General features: G+C 43.8%; 1 protein-coding gene across 1 annotated transcript; it reads right to left on the minus strand.

Moving 5' to 3' along the window:
• Window positions 1-456: 456 nt before the first annotated feature.
• On the minus strand, window positions 457-15,160 carry LOC137104338 (CD276 antigen-like). The gene is made up of 8 exons (XM_067485330.1): window positions 14,998-15,160; window positions 13,445-13,687; window positions 6,178-6,561; window positions 4,341-4,625; window positions 3,896-4,222; window positions 2,995-3,120; window positions 2,666-2,728; window positions 457-2,265 (listed from the first exon to the last, which is right to left on the minus strand). Exons 2-8 carry the CDS (start codon window positions 13,512-13,514, stop codon window positions 2,174-2,176), a joined length of 1,347 nt encoding a protein of 448 aa, XP_067341431.1. The 5' UTR covers window positions 13,515-13,687; window positions 14,998-15,160; the 3' UTR covers window positions 457-2,173.
• Between the last annotated feature and the right edge of the window lie 1,917 nt (window positions 15,161-17,077).

The raw sequence follows: 17,077 nt of genomic DNA on the forward strand, positions 1-17,077 counted from the left end.
CTGTAAAAAATACTCACCTGGGAGCTACACCTGGGAACGGCACCAAGGTGGCCCTTGATAGCTGGGCGGGGCCGCACCTGGTGGGGGGGGATTCAATCCTGCGGCCTTCTACATTCGAACCTGATGCTCTACCCATTGAGCCACCAGCACCACTCTGGGTTATTTTGATAATGAAATAAAAAAAAATAATAATAATCATTTCTCAAGGTTTTTCTGATTTTTAAATTGAGCAGGAAGCCACATGGGATCTTGTCCTGTGTTCCCACGTGACACAGTATCGATTCATAAAGGTGGAGGGATCCTATCACACACTTATCACACACTGAGTCCCGGGATAAAGCTGGACTTGGGTACAAAGGTCAAACATTGACACAAAACAACAAAGAGCCAAAAACAACTTTAGGTGTATTAGATGTATTTACTGCCTGTAGATTAGAAGCAAACACACGAAGAAGCTTGGTGATTAATCAGATTTAATATTAACTATGACACATTTGAGAAGCAGGAAAACTCAGTTACAGCACAGTGTGGGAGTTTACAGAAAAAAAAGAAACTGCCTGAATTTCTTGTCAGTGAGTGACAGCGAGTTAAAAAGTAATCTGTGTAAAACAAAGTCCGTGAGTTCACGCCACTATCATCTGATCATTTATGTTCCACGAGACCATTTCCTGGAAACACTAACACCCTTAAGTGTCGCGTATGTTCTGGGATGTTCAGGTTTTGTCCACTGTAATAATTAGTGCCAGTCTGCAGTGAACTAAATTCCTTTATAGCACATTTTTGTGGGGAACAGAATCACAAACAGATTAAATCTTCTATTGACACAGTGGTAAGTTAGAAGCATGTTGATACTAAACACGGTCGCAGAATGTTCCCAGACAAGGTGTTTCTGTCTGTCCGCGGGCCGTGTTTTCACTCTCACAGACGTTGCTTCGTCTTGGATAAAGATGTAACAGTCCCTTCACACTGTGGAGGTTCAGCCACACACTCTGTCCAAACTTAAAGGACGACTTTCACTGATTTTTTTTACTTTATAGTTTGGCTGGTACATAAAATATCCCTCTGCTTCTAGCTGAAAAATGCCTCCAGATGACATCACTTGGAGTAACCTTCAGTTCACATGATGTCATCTTGTTGCTCAGTTATGTTATCATGGTCAACCTGCTCCCCTTGATGACATCATCTGAACTCCTAATGATGACGAACTCCTCCGTGTGATTCCATCTGGAGGAGTGTTTCAGCTAGAAGCGGAGAACATTTACACCCTAAACTAAAGCCCTAGAAAACAAGTTGGAAATTGGCGAAGTCGCCCTTTAACCAAAGTGCTGCTACTGCTTTAACCTGAGCACACACAGGACTCTGGAGTAGAACAATGAGACAGTCAGTACACGACAGTACATGTGTTGATTCAATAAAAACATTTGCTTCATTGAAACCTAATTGTCAGCTGGTCACATTCACTACAAAAAATTAACCGTGTTTGCGGTTTAAGGTTTCTGATAGACAATGAACTGTGAGAACTTTCTGTCCCCACAGCAACTGATCGCAGAAACCAATCAAACCAGTCCTGTAACTGACCCTCAGCTTCAATAGCTGTGAGTGGGATTGTGCACCGGGGTGAAGACGTGAAAGTACGCACACTTCAGGAACCGAGCTCTTTGTTCACCAGGTCCGTAAACGGGAGAATCACAGTTTTAGTAATATTTTATACCAACTATCCTGTTTCCTGTAGTGACGAGCACAATGACACATGGCACACGAATATACCTGAGAGTACTATCACCTGGCCAGAAACTTCTTTCAGCCATCCACTGTGAAAAAGGCACTAACGTCCGTTCCTGGTTCCTCCTGTCGAGATGCAAACAGAGTTTTTGTGCTGGAAGGTGGCTTTGCAGGGATCGTCCCAACAAAATATTAAGAGTAAGAGTTTGTGAAAAAGTGCAGGTGTTCAGAGGAGCACTGTCCGGGTTCCGAGTGCACGTTCTGCATCATGCACCGTTGTCCTGCAAAGTTCAAAGACCCCAAAAGGAGTTTGTGGCACTTCAATGAAGGTTTAGAGCTGGTGTTTCTGCCACACTCTTCTCCCCTTATACGTGTGTAGCTGCTGGTTTTGTTAGTACGTTTGTTAATTCAGCTTCGGTTTCAAGGTGGTTGTTGCTGTTTGTCCTCAGGTTCACTGTGAGTCGGCCTGAGTTCCTGGAGGTCTACTGCTGCTAGGGACATTCAACGGCCTGCTCTCGTCTACGTTGGTGTTTCCTGCACCGTCTGTGGAACAAATCATTTCTGGATGACATAATTTATAAATGAAGATCCCAGCAGAGCAATAAATTCAGACTCCTATTTGTGTTTCTCAGTATTTTCTACGAAGGTGCTCATAGTATTCAAGATGTCTCACTGTCTAAAGTGCAGGACATCGCGTCATATCCTACTATATTTTTCAAATACTAGCAAATAAATAAAATACCAGCAAAGTTAGTTCCAAAAAGTAGAAGTACACAACACATCTACATTTTGACAGTAATGACAGTACAGTAAATGTCATTTGTTACTTTTGGTCATGGAGCTGTGACGTGTGGACGGTTACAGCAGATTGAAATTATTCTCTGGCTCCATCTTGTGGTTCATGTTTTCATTGACGTTTTTATGGGTTTGTTTGGTGACCAACCTGTGACTACGTTCAGCTCTGTCAGGTCCTTGGGGTCGTTTCTGGGTTTGCTTCCCGTGTTTCCTGGGAAAAAGAGGAGACAGAATGTCAATGAAATAATAAATCAATCACTCATTTCAAAGTAATGGAGAGTGTCGGTCTTTAAAATGGAAAAGAAGTTGTTTTCCTGTCAAATTGAGTGGACAGAAAAACAAAATCACATTTGGATTTTTCATTTTTGTTGTGTGAAAATCCGCTACAGTGGCTAAAGTTGTCAAAAACAGCATGTGTAGTGTGGTACAAAGTACAATAACTTTACAAAAACTTTACAACCATGAGTCCATCTTTACCTTTTAGCTTCAGGTAGACCAGCAAACCCACCAAAGCCAGAGCCAGACCTGCAATCACCAGACCGGCAATCCACCAATAAGACTGTGGATCTTTTGTGTGTTTGTTAACTTGACCTCCTTCTTTCACTGTCACAAACAAACACACGACAAATACACGTCACAGCACGTTTACTTGTTGTTCTCTTTTTTAGTATTAATTCATACTTTGTTTCATACTGAGCTCTGCCCTTGTGACACTCTTAGCAAATCAGGATTTTACATTCATGTTGAGCATGATTTTTAAGAATGGATAATAATCTAATTAATAATAAAGACTTTAACTGTAGGGATGTTTTACGAACTTCAGTATTTGATCCACAGAAAGATGAGGATTCTTTTTAATATTCATCTCTGCTTTTTCCCTTTTTGAGTAAACGACTGTAACCTGTTACATTCTGCCTGCGACTAACCTGCAGTACAACACAGACATAGACCATGTTTCTATCTACATTCAGAGCAAATTCTAACTGTGTTTCCTTCCACTGCTGTTCTGCTAATAGTAGCAGGAAGTTAATGGAACTCAACAATGGGTGGTGCTGTTTTTCCAGTTTTCCAGTTTCTGTTTGCTTAGCAATGGTTCAACATCACAGGAATGTGCTGCTTTGTCCTCTGAGTGAATCTACTCTTTAATGGGTTTTCTCATTAAAATGCTCCGAAGCTCTTAGAACAACTTATTACGAAGGTGCTCGTGTTTCTGTGCTTCTGCTTTTTCCCGCCTGTTGTTGTCAGAAATGTCAGAGAGATGAACCGGCAACTTGTTGGCTCAGAAAGCACAATAACAAACAGAAACACACTCTGTATCTTAGTCCCAGCTCTGACCAACCTACTCCTCACAGAACCCCTTCGTCTTTCGGGAACCCACCCTGTGGACCATCAATGATGACGTCAGAGCGCTCGCTGTGGGTGTTGCGGGCCACGGAGAACTTGCAGGTGTAGCTGCCCGTGTGCTTCGAGTTCACGGGGTCCATGAGTCGCAGAGAGCCGTCGCCGAACGGGACCCGGTAGCCGTCCAGCTCCACGTGTTTTTCCCAGGCCGACGCGGACGTGCTGTGCCCCGACTGGCTGTCGTAGGTGAGAATGCGGGAGTGGGCCGTGCCGGCGGAGAAGTTCCACTCCAGTGAGGGTTTGTTGAGGTAAGAAGGGGCAAAGCAGGGGATGGTCAGATCTTTCCCTTGAGACCCTTTTATTTCTAGCACGGAGCAAACGCACACAGATTAAAGCCGGTGAAGATTTCGTCACACGTTTGACACATTTCAAGAATTTGAGACAAAAACTGCTGACTTTAAACAGTAACTCATCAGCTTTACCTCTCTCCCTGAGCGAGGCCCACCAGGCGGGACCACCGTAGGGACTGGTGACTTTGCAGATGTAGATGAGGTTGGGTTGTGAGTTGAGCAGCTTGAGGCGGCTGTGGACCGTGTACAGCCCCTGCTGGTTGCTCTGCACGCGCGTCACGGGTCGCAGGTCCTCGAAGGTCTGGGGTTCCGTCGCCCACGTTACCCGAGGAGCCGGGAAGACATGATGGACGGTGCAAATCATCTCGTCGTAGCCACTCATCCTGGACAGCTCCAGAGACAACTCTCGGATGGGTGCTACACACACACACACACACACACACACACACACACACACACACACACACACAGCAAGCTGAAACCTTTCCCATAGATCCTTAAAGTCAGGGCCCAAACTAACCCTGCACTGATATGATAAAACTAATTTAAACACTTTCACATTCAGTTTTATACACCAATTGTGTGTGTGTGTGTGTGTGTGTGTGTGTGTGTGTGTGTCGAAGTAACTGAAATGAATTGCTAACAGGTGAGGTGATTGGGTATAAAATTCAAAAGGGATTTATATGAAATTAAGGCTGCAAAGACCAAACATCCTTTAGACCTTCAGGTCCTCAGCTGTAGCCACATGGACTCTGAAATACTGTTGGAAAACCACCGTCCACCAACACATCTAGAAGTTCATTAGTTCTGTGGAGAAGCAGCCGAGTTCTCCGGCCGAGCTCATGTCAGGACGACTAAAAGACTCGACATTAAAAACAGTTTTCTTTTTAAATTCTTGTCTCACATAAAGGTCCAAGTGAATTTTTCTTCCATTTAAGAAAAAGTCCCATTTTTTTTTTTGGTAAAGCACAATATTTGCATTTGGACTGTAATGAAACAGAAGCAGCAACTACATGAGTTCAGGAGATTCTTCTGCTCCACAGGATTAATAACAAATCTTGTTCATAGCTCAGTGCAGTTAACTGGGCTGTGTCTGAAAACATCCACACTGAAGCAGAAGTGTCAGATAAACCGCTGAACATTATCTTATTATGTTAAACAATATTCCTCTAAATGAGTGAAGGACCAGTTAAACAGTTTCCAGGTCACAATGACATTTTCTCGTGTTACTCTACACGCTCAGACATAAAGGTACTGAACAGTATGGGTCCATTTCTGTCCCCCAAGGTACAAGTAATGTGGACATCAGGGTAACTACTGTACACCCAGCATTTTGGCTCTCCAAAGGTACTGTATGTGGTACTTATAAGTACATTTGTTTAGTTAAAGTACAATTTGAAAATCTGCAATTACAGTTATCAAGCCAACAATGCAGTTATCACCGACTAAATTAAAAACAAAAAGCAATGACATATAACCACTAGAGTACAGTTACTACCACAAGGGTACAAATAAGTTCCCAGTGTGAAGGGTTCAGATGTGGCCTTCTAGAGGTCACAGCCCCAGGGACATGCTGTTGTTCCCCTAAAGGTTCAGTGATGCCGCTTCTTTTCTGCCAGTGAACGTCTGTCTTTGTGTGTTTAAGGAAAACCCTGATTTATCCATAAATGAAAGCAGGGTGACTCAGATCAGTGTGTGGTTAAGCTGCTGGTTGCTGCCTCGGGACATGTGGGCCTGCTGTGCCCATACTGGAAATCGAAAGCAGAGGCCAGCTGGGCGGCTTTTCCTCCAACTACACACTTTCTGAGCTTGTGTTCTTTTTCCTTTTCCCTCTGTTTTGTTGTATATCAATAATGTAAAATATGACACATTAAAATGACCTGAAACAAACCTTTAACTGTTAGGAAAATAAATATTTTTGATCCCATCATGAAGTTTTACAGTAACTAGCTGTAACTGATGATCTCACCTTCTACCTTCAGGATGACTTTCGCATGGTGTTCGCCGTTCGATGTTTTAACGTGACACTTGTAGGTGCCCCTGTCCTTGAGGCTGCTCTCCCTGAGGATCAGCGTGGCGTTGCCGCGGGAAACCAGGGCTGGGAAAACGGAGATTCGTTCGTCTAACTGATCGAGCTCCTCGCTGCTGTCGTCGTCGTTTTCTTCGCTGTCACTGTCGCTGTCATCGTCGTCCTCGTCGTCGTCCTCATCGTCATCCTTGGTGTTGTCACCTTCCTTCTTAAACTCGTACACCTGCACATCCTGTCTGAACCACTTGATGGTCACCTCGCCGTCCGGCTGGAAGGTGCAGGGGAGCAAACACTCCTCTGAAATGAAGCACGTCACGGTGACATCTGAAACATGAGACGGAGAGTCGAGGTGAGAAACCTGACGTGTGTTATGGATTTAACTGTTGTCATGTCATTCAGTGGTCTCGCCTGTAGTTATGGTTCAGTAGACCACCTACTGCATACAGTGGTTAGGGGTTTATTAACAGCAACAAACTCTGGGTAGGGAGGTGTAACACCGTGCTGACAAGACACATGTATGTTTGGTTGTCTTGATCGGGTGTTTGCCAAATGTGTATCAAACACAACAGGAATCCTTGCTTCACAATTCCCCTTCCTATGGGGAGGGGGGGACACTAAGCCCCAGGTCAGAGGCAATTGCACAGGTGTGAGGATTTCAAAAAATGCATAGATGGGATGGGGCGGAGTTGCAGGAACTGCTAACACAAGGAAATACTATCCAAGAAGTTGCAACAGGAAAAACAGAAGAGTGTGTTTAAAGATTCACACACGACAAAACACTGGAAAAAATTTGTAAAAGTCCTGCATATGTTTTACATATTTAACTGACCAACGCTCACTACTGCACACTGACAAACTGAAGACGGGATGTTTTGCTGCATTTCTACACTTGTGCTGATGTATAACCATCGCAGCTAAATAACTAAAGAACAGCCTCCATTTCAGTGAATGTCAGTGAGGTTCAATGACGTCGGTTTGAATGCAGCCCTGAAGCAAACATTTACTGTTGAGGCCCAGTTTCCCCTGCAAATACAGCACCGCTTTAAACCAATTCCATTTGGCAGCTATAGCATAACTAGTGACCTTGACACCGGTGAGTAATACACTTTGACTCCAACACGACATGTTTATAGCCTCATCTGACAACGTCCACCAGTGGGACAAAGTTGCCTGCAGTTTACTTTAATCTAACAGGGCTTGTGGAGCCTCTAGCAACTATCGTGCAGTTGCACGATCTTACATTCTACTGCATCAGTCATGTACTTTTTCTGACAAATATTTGAGGAACTCAAATAATTTTATACAAAGTGTGAAGGATAAAGGGTAAAGAAGGATGCACTTTGCTCTAGATGGACACATTTGCGTCTTTGTCACCATAAAATCTGTAAACATGGCCTCACAGTTTACAGACTTAATGCTGTGGCCGCTCGTTTAATGGCGTGGAGGCTAAACATGTCGCTGTGGTCTGAGGAAAACATGGATGTTAAATGTGTAAGAAAGGCAGACACACACACACACACACACACACACACACAGAAAGAAACTATTCAAAAGCGAAAACGATCCCGAACAAATCCACCCACTTTGATGTGGAACACAATAGTCTATCTTTAGAAATTAAACGCTGTCAGTGGAGGAACTGATGCAAACTCTCCGTAGGTGTTGTACAACACTGTGTTCTTGCTTCTAGACAAACGAGGAGGCCTCGTGTTCACCGTGTATCCAGAGCATCACGTATCCAGTGCACTCGGGGTTTAAAAAAAGAAGAAAAATGATTGGTTGAGTCAGTCTACTCTGCTGATGGACATCTGATGAACCCACATGTTGCTCTGTTAAATTTTGTGGCATCGATGCAGTGATGGGATCTACAGTTTGTGGTAGAAGGAGCTGTTTTAGTCAGACTTTAGTCAGAGTGCAGTGTGTCTGGAAGCGTTTAAGACTGAGGATCAGCAGGAGACGAGAAGACATAATTTCTCTGATGCTACAGTGCAGATGTTGGAGTTTTCCGCAGACCACTCAACACTGCATCCTGTTTTGACATAACCAGGTCTCCATTACAGTGGAAAGCAGACAGTTTACACCTGGTAACAACGCTGCACGTCGAGCGACACAAAACATAATGATGTGGTCGTCCTTCATGTTTAAAGTGATGTTTAGACCCGTTCAGTCAATGTGTAGTCATGGCAGGTTGACCAAGTCAGGAGAAACTCCCAAAGTTCCACCGTTAGGCAACACAAGCCAACAGGGCACCGTGAGTCACTGTGAGTTCAGACTGGATTCATTTGATTGCAGAGAAACGTTTACGTGCATTTGTTTTAACTGAATGAAGACTGTGGCTCTTCTTTCAGTTAAAACCCTAAAGGAAAGGAACCCTATCACTGACTGGACGTTTAAAAATCACATCTGGTAGACAGTTTCCGTGTGCACGTGGGCACCAGACTATAGTGAAAAGTCGTGAACCTTAATACTTTGACGTGCATCCCGTCATTACGCTGTAACGTGAAACAGGGATTTGCATTTAAGGTGAGTGTGTTTCACAGAGAAAAGGGGAATTTCTTCATGCTCTGCCCTCAGGTTGTCCAGGATGGAGGTGTTTTGTTATCTGAGCACTCGAGAACAGAATGCAACAGGAAATTAAATCCTTTTCTTAGTGAAAGGCAGCCAAAAAAAAAATAATAAACAAAACCCTCCTCACTCAACTAGTTTTGCTGAAGAAATATCTGCAACATGACGTAGGTACTTATTTTTACTTTTTTCCAAAAATTCTCCATTAAAGCCCCAAAACAAATAATCTTTTAACTTATTTCTGACTGACGCTTTGGTTCCTAATACAGACATCAGTCTCTAAAAATGACAAATATGTAGCTTATCACATGTTCTAGCAATGAGGCTCATTAAAAAGTACACGTCCAACAAGTTCTCACTCATCCCTCAGTGCGTTTATCATTGTTTTGATAATTTCCCTAAACCATATTTACACTGGATTATATTGTTACTAACCGCTGTTTATCCGGATGTGTTGCTGCATGTTTTATATTTAATGCGCTAATATCTTATTTATTGTATCCTCTTGACACAGAAGGTCGTGTATTTGCAGCCGGCAGGAATCTTGTATTTAGACTAAATGAGTAGTTTGTTTGGATCCATGAGCTTTGTAGAAAGCAGCGTTGTGCTGAAATGTTAGATAATAGGACAAAGTTTATGCTTTTACAGCCGTCAGAGAGCTTCAGCTTCTTGGCAAATGCTGGTGCTGCCGGCAGCCAAGGCCGCTAGAAAGTGTTCTGGGCTGTGATGTGTCCTGGTGTCGTGGCCAAACTGCATGTTTTGGTTTGTTTGCTTTGGTTTTTAGGTGAAGCCTCGCGGCTCAGTGGTAAAGCATTGGGTTGCGATGCAGAAGGTCGCGGGCTTGAATCCCACGCCACCAGGTGTGTCCTCGCAGCCCCGAGCCCGTGTAAGATGTGAGGGTTGTGGCAGTAAGGGCATCCGGCATCAAACCAAATGCCAAATCAAGCTGGATTTGGTTTATCTGGTCCAGTGTGTAGTTTTTGTGTGCAGGCCTTTGCACCCTGTTGGAATCTTTCAGCCCTATCTGTTTCTACCTGGCACAGGTGTAGTCAGGGTTTCAGGAAGTCGAGTCACTTTTCCAGTTTGATAGTTTGTGGTGGTTTCATGTGACCTGTTGGCTTAATCCTACATTGCACAGATAAAATACTCACATTACTCTATTCTCCACGGTACGACCGTCTGTCCTCCACGCTTCCTTTTTAGGCTTTTATTTATCTTTAATATTATTCTCGTTATAAATAGCCTTTTTGACTGTTAACACACACACACACACACTCACACACAGTTACAGCCTTTGTATTGCTACATATTAAACAGTGTCTGTGAAGACAAAGGCTACAAAGTTATAATAGAAGTATTATGCAGCTGAATATACGTCCCTACAGTTCTGAGCGTGTCTCCTGTGTCTCCTGTGTGTAGAATATTTACTGTAGTAAAATACTTTATTTGCTGCTTCAAAAAAAGGAGTTTATTTGTACTTGACGCACAGGGCTGAGTACAACTGCAGTAAACTGCAAGTGTAAACTGGCACTGACCAAACATGTTCTTGGATCAGTTAAAGAATAAACTTCTGCATTAAATCACAGGCAGAATGAATGTGGTGCAGAGCACAGTCAGAGCAAAGTGAACCTTCTCTCCCACATCCTCCCTCCATACACGCAAATCTGTGAAATCTCCTTTGATCAGCAGGAAAACCAGGACTCATCCGGACACTAGACGTTCCAGGACATCTCGTACCAGAACTCAAAGTCATCAGGGGGCTGTTTAAAATGACCCGGACATGAGAAAAGAGTAGCACCACACGACGCTGCTCCTCACTAGAATAAGTGGGTCCATAATGTCCACAGTGAACTCAAACCCTCGTCTCCTACTGAAAGGTCCTGTGTCTTGTTGTACCGTCCAACCCCCCTGACCCCCTCCCTCTGAGGACTTTGTGCTTTATAAACTTTAGGCATCTAATATTAAAGGGCGAGTGTTTGTTTTTGTACCTTCAGCATCAGCATGTAACGCCAAAGAAAAGAGGGCGTTTTTTGACTCTGTAGGAATGAGAACAGGCTGCTGGCATGTGATCCCACAGTCCCTCAGTCACATGTTAGAAAGGCGCCTGTAATTATCAAACGTCACATCAACAAAGGCCTTATCAGCTGATCAGAGCAACACGAGAAAGCAGGAGCCGAGCGTGGACACGGGTCCTCGGTGTCCGCTCGGCTCATCCACTGTCTCTCACTGTCATTCAAAGAGCTCCTCACTATCGGGACTGGATGCCAGTCTGGACTTTCTGACTGTGAGCCGGATTTTCTACCGAGCAGTTTTATTCGACGGCCTTTCTGTCCATTCGGCTGCACGTTTGTAGCATGAGTCCTGCCTGTCGAAGGCAGAGAACCCGGGTTCACATCACTAACTGTGGTGCAGCTAAAATTTATCGAATAAATCTCAAGCTGTCATCCAAATTCCACCATCCTGAACCACCTTTACTCAGAAATCCACCTCATAACTCAGTCTGTCCACCCCCTCATCCTCCTGTGTGTCCAAATAGTTACAGTCAAGTGATTCATTGGAGCCCGATTTGAACCCAGATCCTCAGGTGAAAAGGTGTGATCCCTTGTTTGTGCACACACCCGTGTTTGTGCGAGTGTGTGAAAGTTTCTTATGTGACCAGATGAATTGTTCCTACTTTAACACCTTCCCAACATCTGCGCTCGCTGACTCCGCTGGCTCACGCTCACAGCTGTTACCCACATTCCTGCTCGTCTTTGTGCAAATCCCAGCTCGAGTAGCGACTCAGGACTGTGACTCACACATGCACAATGCAGCACTGTTTACTTTAGTGAAGATATAGTGGAAACTGACTCTTGCTCCACAGTCATCTGGCATTTCATGTTCTTGCAGAGATTCTTGTGCTTGTGCAATTTACCGAGCACACATGGTTTCAGCAGGTTCACACAGGTCATTATTTAATAAAAAACAAAAAACACCCCTTTCAATTTGGTTGTTTGGATGAGATACTGAGCACATTATCACAAACGTTAGGAAAGTTCAGCCCTATCAGACACGTCAGTCATGAAAGGTGAAAAGCCTTGTTCTACTGCCAAACAACTAGACTTCAGACCGGTGTTGGAGATGTGGGCATGAAGGTTCAGTCCTGACCTTGAGGCCAACAGCTGCTCTTAAAAGCTGTCACCCTCACTGGGACCTTTAGTCTTCAGCCTCATTTCCAGCTGGAAAAAACCCTAAAAGGTCACGGAGCACTGCCTGCTCAGCAGTAGGTGGAGACAGAGTAAAGAAAATCCGGAAACGAGCCTTTAAAGCATAAATGTAAATTCTGTAAGATGCCATTAACTGTAAGTGTTCAAAGGTGACACCATGTAGTAACTACAACCCTCCTGCTCCTCCTGCTCCTCCTCCTCTTACTGTCCCACCATGACAAACCGGTGACGAGGTTTTGCCCTTAAAGGTAATTTAATCTATAAAACCATTTTTTTCACAAACCATCCATTACTGCTCTGCAGCTTGACAATCAAAGTCTCAGTTTGATTTGCTTAAGAAAGTGTTGATGGACATTAAAATTGTCAAACTGTCCACTGACTATGTCAATATGATGCCTGCAGGTCCGAGTGTGTCCTTCCTCACTTACACCTGGAGAATTCTCGGCTTAGTCCGAGGGTTCCTGATTCCATGGTGTACTTCATTTAGAGCAGTACAACTTTCTCCGAGGCTTTTAGCCACACTTCCTGGTCCTTATGAGCAGATGGAGATGCTGCCTAACAAGTTATACTGCGACAGACGTTGCACCCTTTGCATAATGACAGTGGTGGAGAGTCATTAAGTACATTTACTGAACTGAAGTGCTGTACTTAAGTTCAATTGTGAGGAGAATGTGCTTCATCCTACAGTGTTAGAAGTCTCTGCACAGTGTTTGCAGCACAATGCACGTCCCTGGATGTTGTTACCGTTACCATGAGAACCAGCACATTACGGAAGCTGTTATTTTAACCCAAATCCAACCATGGTTCTTTCCTGTCTGACCAAACGGCTGCAGCATGTTTGATAGTATAGGACAAGAGATCGTGTTACATCAGCTGCTATTTTAGTGCCTCTGTAAGAGACAGCAGGTGCTATTTTGGTGCCTATTGACAAAAAGGTGCATTTTGAACAGATGCCTTTGTGTGTCACATGAAAGGACAGAGATAAACGACATGGAAACGAACGAAATCTGCTGCTGAAGCAGCGAGGAGTTTGTTTGCCTGCTGACACACTAACTCGTCCCTGCAGAGACGTGTCACATCACATGTGGTCTCAGCTGGTAGGAATCGTGGCCTGGGCTGTAAAAACAAGACTAGACGAGGTTTCCCTCCACTTTCAGCTGCTCATTCATTTGGTGCGGTCTGTGAATTCTTCCATGCTGAGTTCATACCTGATGTCAGAGTTTAACTCGGGAAAAAGTCTGACTAAGCCTCTGGCTGCTGAACACTGGACAGTTCCCTATGGCAGAAATTCATATGCTGCAACTTAAGGATTCACAGACTTTCTTTCCGTTCTGATCTTTGTCTGTGTGCAGAAACTGCAAGGAAAACTTTCAGCCTCCTGAAGCCCGTGAACGGGTCAGTTGAGGCTGCTGGACAAAGAGACGTTTGTGTCTTACCTGGGGTTTTGTGCTGTGTGGAAAAGCTGATCCAGAGCAGGAAACAAACCCAGGTGTGTATCGCTGACATGGTTTTCTTTCAGCTGCACACATTTAAGATGCACACAGACTCCAGTGAAGCAGAAAATCACACCGGCAGGTCTTCAGTCCATGAGTCCACCACTGTAGTGACTCTAGTCCGGGGTTTTCTCTCTCTCTCTTTCTCTGTTTTTCCTTCCAGCAGATTTTTTTCCTTGGATCTCTCTGGGTGGTGTGTCGACAAGCACACCCCCACACACACATGTAAGGGGAAAAAAAAAAAGAGGCATAATTAGAGGCATTCCCAATGACAGAACATGACAGAACATGCTATTTGGAGGAGAAATCAGGAGGAAAATCTGCCTGATTTTAGTCTCCAATCTCAGAAAAAGGTTTGAAATGAAAGTGAAATTGGCAGTTTGAGCCCCGCAGACTTTCATCCAACACAAGCTCCTTTCTTCTCTGTCAATTCTTTATTTTATCTCCTTTCTTTTTTATCTCTATATCAGAGTTGATAAGTAAAAAAAAAAAAAGAAGATGTGATACATGTGGTATCCAACCGTAAAAATAACTCTCATCACTATGTTAACCCTCCAAAACAAACACCAGTGAACTTAGTACTGTATTTCAAAGAGCACCAGGAAGTGTGAGGTGTCATGCAGCTGATAACAGTCAGTCTTAGAGGGAAGTTCACTGGAGCGTGAACACACTGACACTCTGATTTGAATGAAATTCTGCTTTAGTGTTGTGACGTTTGCCGGGTGGAGCTGTTGCATCACTGCCTTCACACGTTAAAGGTTTTTCCTGCATCACGGATGAAGACAAGCTCCTCTTAGAGTGTAAGAAAGAGCAGATCGAGCACGCGGTCAGCCTGACTGCTGAGGCTAATTCATACAAGCCAGCCTAAGAAAGTGTGATGAATAAAAATGGAGACCTTAGACCAAGTAGCACATGGTGAAGAATAACACTGCCGCTCTTGTTTTAGCACCTTCAACTGCGTTAATACGTTTGATTTATCAAGACACTAACTCTTCAAGCTTCACATGAAAGGGGCAAAAAGTAGCAAGGAACCAGTGAAAAATGTTTTCCGACATTGTAATAAGTGTAAGTTACACCCTGCAAAACAAGCTGCTGGAGCTCTGTCCCATTATCATAATGTTTCGTCCTCGTTATTTACAGCTAATCAACGATCCGCTCGACCTCCGTAGCCCCACAGGTTTATAGCATGGACCTGGGTGATTAAAGTGTGTGTCTGAGCAGCTGATTGTGAATGAGTTAGAGCTGATGTCAGCAGTGAAGCTGACAGAGATCTGTTAAAACTATCTGTTAAAATTGTTTTAGCGCCCAAATCTAATGCAACGTCAATTTGTAAATAACTTTATGCCTTATTATTATTATTATTATTATTATTATTATTAGTGTGTGATCATCAGGAACAACCCTTAAAATCTAGTAAAGTTAACTTCTTACTGACTGCTCATTCCATTCCTGAAGTCTGTGTCAAAGCGGAGAAATAACAAGAACCAGATACTCACAGTGCCTCAGCTGCAGCTCCAGTCCAGATGAAATCTAGTCCAATGAGGAGCAAGAAAGAGAAGTGAAGCCTGCTGCTTCCCGGGCCGAGTGTTAGCTTGACTGGATCAACAGGTTATTTAGAGAATAGGCAGCACACACATTTCATCAGACACAAGGCACTGTGGGCAGGGTACGGTCGCTCCTCAAACAGACACACACACCCTCTGAATGGGTGGAGTTGGTTGTGATTGGCAAAGTCACACACACCCACACACACAAGTACACAAAGGAGACTCCCCCCGTGAGAGTCGGTGTTTCTTCTGCAGCACCTTCAAATGTCAGGGGGGGGGGGGCGTTTCGAAGTGCAGAGCTGTTTTCGTCCGGGCTGTGGACCATCTGCAATGTGCTATATCGCAGACAGGCAACAGAGGCAGTTCAACACCTGCTGAAACCTGAAACGCACTCACTGCACAGTTGCAGTTTGCTTTTCTCTGGTTTCTATTAGCTGCATGAAACATTTTATCTTAAACAATCAAGAGACTGGGCTTTGTGTGTTCATTTACTCAGCTTTAGTCATCAGCTAATGTGCTGAAAAGAAAGTCACAGATAAGGAAGCCCTGGATACCAGGGTGTCACCAGTTACCGGTGTGACCTCCGGGAAACGGCTTCTGTCTCTGATGAGACATAGTGAAGTAACCAGGAGCAGTTGGTGGGGAAGCAACAAAATCACACACCTAAATCATCCAGACTCATTGAAACAGCCAGTTTCAGCAAGTCCTCCAACCCTAACACCAACAGGACGGTCTGTTTAAACAGTAACCCCCACATCTGCAGCGGCGTCCTCACCATACAGTTAATATCTGAACGCCAGAAATGAGGTTACTCTACTGTTCACAACATGTTCTCATCCCACAGCGTCAGATAGCAACACTTCCTTTGGTGTCAAATTTTGCCTCTCTTTTATGTCCTTGGGCGGCTCGTTGTGATGCCAACGTGTAAAATGGTGTATAGTAACTACGAGCAGCTGTGCGTCACGTTGTTACGATCATCACAAAAGTTTGTGAAATTATCGTTTATTTTTTATACGTTAACAAAAAACATCATCTTAGTTTGATTTCAATCCTCTATTTAGTTTTGGGCTCGTCTTTGTCAGTAAAGTCGCCTACACAGTTTTTGTTACCACTGGTAGAGTGGCAGGTCCTTTAGTCCCCAAAATGGCAGATGCTGTCATTTACAATGGCTCCAAAATGTCAGCTGGCATAATCCAATTTTCACCTCAACGGTGCAAACGAACCGTTTTAGTTGGGTTTAGGTTTTAGGTAGAAAGTCGTACTTTTGCTTAAGTTCTTTGATATGTGTCACATGACTGGTGACAAGCTGCAGCTCCGGTCTCCTGTGGGAAAACTCCTCTTCTTTGTTGACTACTCCACCCTGAGTGAACACACGTCGCCTCTCGCGCTTCGTCTGTGGTGGTTGGTTTTTTTTTCCTGCTTGTTCAAACGACCCGCTGAGGTTAAATTCACAGGAGGACAGTCCGCTAGGGCGACACTGAGGCCATGTGTTCAGGTGAAAGACGGAGACATGAACCCAGAAATTCTTTTTATCCACAGTGGAACCTGACAACGAGCAGCCAACACCGTAAATGACTGTTTAAAGTTTAAAGATCAGCGAATCATTAAATAATAAAGCGTGTGCTTTGGCTAATATGTAAACCAGCAGGTTTCCTCACCACAATTATCTTTACAGAAAGCAAAAAATACAAGCTTGGATTAATGTAAATATCACCACAGATTTCATTTGTGTTTATTATAAGAAATATTCCAATATGTTAAAGATTAATTTCAAATAACTTTGATGACAGCATCAGCAAACCAACCAGCAGCCCACAGGCAAAATTCCTGAACTTCCTGACAACAAGCCCTCACCTGCTTCGATCATGTTACACAGGTGTTCAGAAACACCTGTGAGCAAGCACATGCTGTGTCTGACTCACTGTGAAACATAATTTAATGCACTATTAAAAAAAAAAACGTGAAAAGGTCCAAACATCAATATCGGAGCCAATCGTAATTTATTAGACTTAAATAAAAGTTATTACAG

This window comes from Channa argus, chromosome 19 (genome assembly GCF_033026475.1).
Source record: "Channa argus isolate prfri chromosome 19, Channa argus male v1.0, whole genome shotgun sequence".
NCBI lineage: Eukaryota > Metazoa > Chordata > Actinopteri > Anabantiformes > Channidae > Channa > Channa argus.